Source organism: Rhinopithecus bieti, unplaced genomic scaffold (assembly GCF_001698545.2).
Source record: "Rhinopithecus bieti isolate Rb0 unplaced genomic scaffold, ASM169854v2 scaffold_7681, whole genome shotgun sequence".
In the NCBI taxonomy this organism is placed as follows: domain Eukaryota; kingdom Metazoa; phylum Chordata; class Mammalia; order Primates; family Cercopithecidae; genus Rhinopithecus; species Rhinopithecus bieti.
Genome location: NW_016806571.1, coordinates 5,255,617 through 5,263,966, shown reverse-complemented (window position 1 = coordinate 5,263,966; position 8,350 = coordinate 5,255,617). Strand labels below are relative to the sequence as shown.

At 44.2% G+C, this 8,350-nt stretch overlaps 1 protein-coding gene across 6 annotated transcripts in view; it reads left to right on the top strand.

Moving 5' to 3' along the window:
• Positions 1–8,350, top strand: part of IFT172 (intraflagellar transport 172) — a 44,365-nt gene that overhangs the window by 3,101 nt on the left and 32,914 nt on the right. For all 6 annotated transcript variants that reach the window (XR_001886526.1, XM_017876974.1, XM_017876973.1 and 3 more), the window contains exons 2-10: positions 1,433–1,576; positions 1,807–1,919; positions 2,359–2,398; positions 2,689–2,754; positions 3,273–3,352; positions 3,551–3,638; positions 5,648–5,862; positions 6,765–6,888; positions 7,309–7,404. Coding sequence is in view for 5 of the 6 variants with exons in the window: in XM_017876974.1 (XP_017732463.1) it covers positions 1,433–1,576; positions 1,807–1,919; positions 2,359–2,398; positions 2,689–2,754; positions 3,273–3,352; positions 3,551–3,638; positions 5,648–5,862; positions 6,765–6,888; positions 7,309–7,404 (966 nt within the window). In the remaining variant the exon portion in view is untranslated. The remainder of the gene's footprint in view (positions 1–1,432; positions 1,577–1,806; positions 1,920–2,358; positions 2,399–2,688; positions 2,755–3,272; positions 3,353–3,550; positions 3,639–5,647; positions 5,863–6,764; positions 6,889–7,308; positions 7,405–8,350) is intronic.

Below are 8,350 nucleotides of genomic sequence, written 5' to 3'. Positions count from 1 at the left end.
AGTTGTGCTCTCTTCGCAGTTGGAGAAGACAAAAAAAAAAAAAAAAAAAGACAGAAAGACAGAGATTTGTGCTCATTGTTCAGCAGGCTGTCTCTTGAATCTGTAATTTAAACATTTCTTTGCCCTAATGGAAAAATTGGAAATGAAATCCTCCTTCAGTCTCTCAAAATAAGATGATGTCATGATGCAGGTAGGGCTGCATGCCCAGGATTGGGCAAAGCGATAAAACAGGAGGATCAGCAACGGTTGATGAGGAGCCCTCAGCCTTTCTAACCTAATATAATGAAGAGTTAGAGGATCATAGTGATGGTGGTGTGGCTATTTTCTGGCTTGAGGATTTGGAGGAAAAGAGCCTTTTTACTTCTGACTTTGGAGATAGGTGAGTTTGGAGTGAAAAGTGTCAATGTTTTAAGCCAGAACTCTAGTGTCCAAATAATTAAACAATTGGGGCAGAAGAAAAGCAGAATAAATGTTTTGTTTTCAAGGAAGGAAACCCTTCATAACAGAAGTAATCCCTTAGGACCAGAGCTAGTGTTGGAAGGGTCAGATCCGGTCGGAATAATTCACCTGGATAACTTCTAACTTGAGTTTCTGTGAAGTCGGTAGTTAAGAAGAAAAGAAAGTGGGATTGTTCATCCTGAGTCTCAACTCCTACTCCCCCTATCTTGAACTCGCACTGTCTCTCCCTTTCCTGCCAAATAAGCCCAAAGTCCTTTCCTTTGCCTTGCTTCAAAGACTTCCTGAGCTGGCCGTTTTTCCTGCCTTACCCCTTCTATTCTACTATTTATAAGGTATAATAGTTTCAAATAAACTAAATTACTGTTTCTTGTCCAGAACTTGCCTTTGCTCATTGCCATTCCTTCCATCTCAGATAACTTCCTACTCAACTGCATTCATTCTTCAAAGCTTAATTTTGATAATTTAAGCATAAAATTCTCTCAGGCTCCTCCAAACTATTGCAGTATTTTATACATACTTTAATAGGACTTTTCCTATTTTGCACCATCTTATTAGACCTGGAGGCAGGATCTATGGTTTGTTTTTTGTCTCTCAGCCCCTGGCCAAGTGCCTTGATCAATAAGGTGCTCAAAAAATATTAATTGAATGAATGGCTAACGACCAAAACTTACCAGACTAATTGAATTTATTTCAGTAGTAGACCTGGGAACAAGGAGGCCATTGCAGAGATTCATTCATACAGTTGATTTAGCACACTGCCTCTTAGTGCATTTGCATATGAGTCTCTGGAAGCACATTGTTCTTACAGTCCAGGATCTGAAGGCCTTGGAGACCAGGATGGGCCACAGGCATCTCTTTGTTTTGAGGTTAGAATCGTGACAGAAAGAAAATTGACTAGAATTAATAGAACTAGAAATGCTTTTGGTATTCTAGACCAGCACATGGGTTTGTTTTTACCCCTTTGCCTCTGCAGGATGGAGCTGCAAAGGTGACCTGCATGGCTTGGTCCCAGAACAATGCCAAATTTGCTGTCTGCACAGTGGACCGAGTGGTCTTGCTGTATGATGAACATGGAGAACGGAGAGATAAATTCTCCACCAAACCAATTGACATGAAGGTAAACAGTGTATTCATGTGTACCTTAACCTGTTGATGGGGTCTCACAACCCTGGAAGACCTAGTCTGCCTCCTAGCCATGGGCATAGGAAATGGTGCACCCCACCTTTTTCTCAGTATGAATCCTTAAGCTCCCTTAAGAGCACACATATACCTTTTTTTTCTCTTTTCTCTTTCATGTGTACTCATTACTTCTTTTTTCTTTCTTTCTTTTTTTTTTTTTAAACTCAGTATGGCAGGAAGAGCTATATAGTGAAGGGCATGGCTTTTTCTCCTGATTCCACTAAAATTGCCATAGGACAGACTGACAACATCATCTATGTCTACAAGATTGGAGAAGATTGGTGAGGATAGAGATTGGGAGATGCGATTGCCCGGGAAAGAAGGGGAAGGCAAGAGAAATGCCTCACTGGGGAGGGGAAATAAAGAGGATGAGAAGCCAAGCTTGGCCGTTGAAGGCAGAGACTTTCTGGAGTCTGTTGTTGCTTTTCTGCCTTCGCCTGTCCCACATGTTCTGCAATCCCATCCCTGGAGGAAACAGTCTAAGATCAACAGGAGGCCCTGTGAGATCCTGGAAGCCCAGAGTGATGTCGCATCTTTGTTATTGTTCTGAAACTTCTTAGGCTCCCTTATATGCCTCCCTTCAGGGCTCCTACAGAGTAGTCAGAAACACTAGTGGGCCAGGGAAGAAATCTGCTCTTTCTTCTCTTCCCTCAGCATCATTTTTGGCAATTTGTTTATGGAAGTGGTTTTTAATATGTTTCCCCTCCTTTTGTTTGGCAGGGGTGACAAGAAAGTCATCTGCAACAAGTTCATCCAGACGGTAAAGTTCAGACCAGCCACTGAAAGCTTAGGATGAACAAACATATATCAATATATCTACTTATAAATACAGCCAGGAGTTGCATTTCTAACATCTGAATGTGACTTTTCCTACTGCAAGGATGATGCTTTGTGGCTATTCACAGTCATCTGCTGTCTTCCTTAGAGCCCTGTTGTGTCCCTTCCCTATAGGAGATTGACGTGGTGGTGTGTGGTGGGGTGTTGAAGTTGTTATAAATGTGTTGGCCCACACAGATGGGGTTACCCTTTTTATCATTTCCTTTCACACAGAGTGCTGTCACTTGTCTGCAGTGGCCCGCAGAGTACATCATTGTCTTTGGGCTGGCTGAAGGGAAGGTAAAAGAGGGAAGGGAAACACAAGAGAGGGGGTAGTAGGGATAATGGTTCTGGAGAGAGGAATATGGTTCACCCTCTTCCTTAGGATCAAGTTGTATGCTGGGGAGAATGCATAGGGACCAGTTTTGTGGGATAGTTTTTCCTTTTTTTCTTAAGGCCTAGTTAAATTTAAAATAGCCTAACCAGGCCGGGCGCGGTGGCTCAAGCCTGTAATCCCAGCACTTTGGGAGGCCGAGACGGGTGGATCACGAGGTCAGGAGATCGAGACCATCCTGGCTAACACGGTGAAACCCCGTCTCTACTAAAAAATACAAAAAACTAGCCAGCCGAGGTGGTGGGCCTGTAGTCCCAGCTACTCGGGAGGCTGAGGCAGGAGAATGGTGTGAACCTGGGAGGCGAAGCTTGCAGTGAGCTGAGATCCGACCACTGCACTCCAGCCTGGGCGACAGAGCCAGACTCCATCTCAAAAAAACAAAAAAAATAGCCTAACCATACTTCTGTCATTTTTCCATTTTCAGGTTCGTTTAGCAAACACCAAAACTAATAAATCATCTACCATCTATGGGCCAGAGTCTTACGTGGTGTCCCTGACAACAAAGTGAGTAAAGAGGAGTAGTATCACAAGAGTCTGAAAGTGTTAGGAAAACGCTGTGGGGAAATATGGACTGCCAGACCATAGTATGAAAGGCAGGAGAACTGGTAGCAGGAACCACAGACAGGGTTGTGTTTGACAGAGAAAGGGGCTTTCTTGGTGAGATAAAATAATCTCTTCCTATATTTCTCTCTCCTTTTTTAGTTGCTCTGGGAAAGGAATTCTCTCTGGTCATGCAGATGGTACCATTGTTAGGTATTTCTTTGATGATGAAGGCTCTGGAGAGTCACAGGTATGAATAAAGAATGTTGTGGGAGGCTGACGTGGGTGGATTGCTTGAGTCTAGGAGTTTGAAACCAGCCTGGGCAACATAGTGAAACCCTATCTCTACCCAAAAAAAAAAATACAAAAGTTAGTCGGGCATAGTGGCGTGGGCCTGTAATCCCAGCTACTCAGGAAGCTGCAGTGGGAGGATCACTTGAGCCCAGGAGGCTGAGGCTGCAGTGAGCTGAAATAGCACCACTGCAGTACAGCCTGGGTGACAGAACAAGACCCTGTCTCAGAAAAAAAAAAAAAAGGATGCTGTGGGATAGGGGATAAGGAAATTCCAGGAACCCTCCTAGAGGAGGTTGGACTTCTAAGGCACTTGGATTGAGGTACTAAGGGAGGAAGCTAGAGGAGTGAGACCTCAGGGACAGAGAAAAAGTTGGATGTGGCCATTGAAAGGATTTGTGTTTAGGAGCCTGGAGCTTACTACTTATAAGAAGGGATGACTCAGGTGGAAGGGACTTTGAGACAAAGGGAAATAAAAACTCTTAGGGTAATGAAAAGTGAAAATTATTCCTATTTGTGTAAAATATATATAATATCTATTTATGTATGTAGATTCATAGAAACAAGAGTTAACAGTTTACTCTGGAGAGGGGAAAGGAAAAGATGGGGAATAAAAAGGAAACTTTCATGTTACTCTATATAATTCTGTATTGTTTGAATCATTTACATTAAGAATTACTTGTGGGCCGTGCACAGTTGTGCACGCCTGTAATCCCAGCACTTTGGGAGGCCAAGGCGGGTGGATCACCTGAGGCCAGGAGTTCAAGACCAGCCTGACGAACAAGGTGAAACCCTGTCTCTAATAGATACAAAAAAATTAGCTGGGCCTGGTGGCACATGCCTATAATCCCAGCTATTTGGGAGGCTGAGGCAGGAGAATCGCTTGAACCTGGGAGGCAGAGGTTGCAGTGAGGCAAGATCGCATGCCATTGTACTCCAGACTGGACAACAAGAGGGAAACACCATCTAAAAAAAAAAAAAAGAATTACTTGTATAAGCCGGGCACAGTGGCTTACTCCTGTAATCCCAGCACTTTGGGAGGCTGCGGCGGGTGGATCACCTGAGGTCAGGAGTTCGAGACCAGCCTGGCCAACATGGTGAAACCCCGTCTCTACTAAAAATATAAAAATTAGCCAGGTGTGGTGGCATGTGCCTGGAATCCCAGCTACTCGGGAGACTGAGACAGGAGAATAGCTTGAACCCAGGAGGCGAAGGTTGCAGTGAGGTGGAATGCACCACTGCACTCCAGCCCAGGTGACAGAGTGAGACTCCATCTCAAAAAAAAAAAGAGAATTACTTGTATAATAATTAAATTTAACCCTCCTATGCTCTTTGTGGGCCTAGATGCTGTTGGTTAATGTGTAGGACATCTCCTTTTTGGAGGAGCTTTACCAGGTATATATTAAAAATTTCCAATACGTGCCGGGCACAGTGGCTCATGCCTGTAATCCCAGCACTTTGAGAGGCCAAGAATCACAAGGTCAGGAGTTCGAGACCAGCCTGACCAACATGGTGAAACCCCATCTCTACTAAAAATACAAAAATTAGCCTGGTGTGGTGGCACACACCTGTAATCCCAGCTACTCAGGAGGCTGAGGCAGGAGAATCGCTTGAACCCGGGAGGCAGAGGTTGCAGCAAGCCGAGATCGCGCCACTGCACTCCAGCCTGGGCAACAGAGTGAGACTGTCTCAAAAAAAAAAAAAGAAAGAAAGAAAATTCCAATATACAAGCATTTTGAGGTTTTTCTAGAGCACAAGGTCAACAAGTGTTTGTTTAGGGGTGTGTGTGTGTGTGTGTATGTGACAATTTGTGAACAGTTCAGGATTAGGATGTGTTGGGATAGGAAAATGTTGGAAGAGACTTCTGCAAGGTATGATGGTCAGAGTGAAGGTACCAGGTGTTGAGAGTGAGGAATTTCTCGGGTGGAGTCTTCGGAGAGTGATCGAAACCCTCTACTTCTGTCTTAGGGGAAGTTGGTTAACCACCCGTGTCCACCCTATGCCTTGGCATGGACAACCAATAGCATTGTGGCTGCAGGCTGTGATCGGAAGATTGTAGCCTATGGAAAAGAAGGCCACGTGCTACAAACTTTTGATTACAGCCGTGACCCTCAGGAGCATGAGTTCACCACAGCTGTAGCAAGTCCTGGGGGCCAATCTGTTGTGCTAGGAAGTTATGACAGGTGAGTCCCCTTTCCAGTTTTATCTTCTGCCTGCTTTCTCTGTGAACGCTCTCTGCTTTAGCCAAATTATTCTGAGCCAGAGTGGGAGACTGGAGCAGAATCAAATGTATGTATGTAATTCATGCGTTTTCCTCTTCCTGCTCCCTCCATCCATTGGTGTGCTGGCAGTTCCAAAATGTCCTGGGCTCTTGTTTTGTCTCTATGCGTCTCCCTGCACTTCCATAGCAAAATTCATCTCTATTTTCTGTTTCCATTGCCCCCTTTGAGACCGCTTAAGAGTTTCTCACATTATATTACAGTTTGTTGTTTGCAAACTGTTGTTGTGTAGCCAGATAGATGGCTAAATCAGAGTCCTTGAGAAGGGGGCTTATTATTCATCTTTTTATCTCCAGTGCCTAGATTAGCATCTACATGCTATATATCTAAGATATGCTCAGATGTTTGGCGAATGAATGAATGAATGATGGTACAGCAGATAAACAGCCATGTTCCAGGTCTCGTCATTTCTCTGGCATGTGTTTAACCCCAGCTTTGTCAGTCCTGTCTTTCTACCCCCTTCAATCTTATGTCTCCTTGTGTTCTCTTCTTTCTTCACTGACTCCTACCATTTATCTCCTTGTTGCATATTTTTTTTGCTCCTAGTAGCTTATTTTTCTCACCTGCCCTGGTCTTTTTGTTTTCTCTGCTCCCCTCACACTTACTCTATTTTAGTTTTGCCTTGATTTTCCCAGCTTATTTCCTGTGCACCTTTATATCCTCTCCTGCTTGACTGCCTAGCTTGTCTGTTCTTTTTATTTCCTTTCTTTTCTGATATAGCAAGATGAATTTCCTTTGCTTATAAGCCCATATGCACTCTTTAGCTCAGCCTTAATCTCTTCTAAAAGCCACATACTTTATTTCAGGCTTCGGGTGTTCAACTGGAGACCTCACAGAAGCATCTGGGAAGAGGCAGAGCCCAAGGAGATTGCCAATTTATACACCATCACTGCCTTGGCCTGGAAGCGGGATGGCTCACGGCTCTGTGTGGTGTGTTACTAGTAATCCCTTTCCGGATTGGTGACTTTCACCAAACTAGAAAAAAATCCTGCCTTATCCTAAAGCACTCTTCCCTAACACTAGAGAATCTCCTCTTTCCTTCTGACCCTACCTAAAATTCTGGCGTTAAAGGCAGAAAAGAGAAATTCATACTTTATTGGAGGTCACAAAAGGGACAAAAAATTGTGTGTAGGCAGGGCTAGTTTCTCCCTTTTATCCCATTAATATGTTGTGCCCTTGAGTCCAATGATTGTAGCCTCTTTCCTTTTGGTAATTCCCAAAACTGCCAGGTCTTTCACTGCCAACTCTTCTCTAGACTCTGGAGCCTAGGTTTTGAGGATGTCTCTAGGTACTCTCCCCATGCCATTGTACTATGTGTGTGACCTTTTATGCTGTCACTTTCCCTTCTAGGGCACACTATGTGGTGGGGTGGAACTGTTTGACTGCTATCTCCGAAGGATTATTTACAAGAACAAGTTTGAGTTGACGTATGTGGGACCTAGCCAGGTAAGCAGGATGGTAGCCTACTGCACTGAGACCTTGCGTGGCTCATTCATCCTTATAACATTTCCCTGCCTTCTGGCCACAGCCATAGTTCAAATTTAATCTTCATCCCTCTGGAAGAGCTGTTCTGGGCAACAGAATATGCCAGGGCAACACCTTGGTAACTTTCCTGCTGTAGTTCTTGCAGCTTATTATAAGAGAAGTTTTGGCCGGGTGAGGTGGCTCATGCCTGTAGTCCCAGCACTTTGAGGGGCCAAGGTGGGCAGATCACGAGGTCAGGAGATCGAGACCATCCTGGCTAACATGGTGAAACCCCGTCTCTACTAAAAATACAAAGAAATTAGCCAGGCGTGGTGGCAGGTGCCTGTTGTCCCAGCTACTTGGAAGGCTGAGGCAGGAGAATGGCGTGAACCTGGGAGGTGGAGGTTGCAGTGAGCCAAGATCGTGCCACTGCACTCCAGCCTGGGTGACAGAGCAGGATTCCGTCTCAAAAAAAGAAAAAGAAAAGTTTTAAGCACCAGGCGTAAGGTGTGCAGATTGCCACTTAAGCCTTCCTGGCTTAAAACTTTACTGTCTACACACTGGCAACTGGGCAATTGGATAAATAGGATTATAAATGTGAACTCTGTTGTTTTAAGGCCTCTAAGCTCACTGTGTATGATGTTGCAAGCTAAAAATTTCTTAGTTCCTGGGCCCACTTTTCTCTTTTTTCTACCTCTGTCCTTCCATTTATTATACGTTGGTTTCTTCATTCTTTTATTCTTTCCAGAAACATTTATTCATTCTCTACTTTGTGTCAGCAGTGTTAGGCATTGGGAATACACAGATAATTATCTGTAAGACATTGTCCCTTGATCAAGGAGATCATTATAACAGAGAACACAGACATATCAAAAAATAATATTAGCCAGATGCGGTGGCACATGCCTGTAGTCTTAGCTACTCAGGA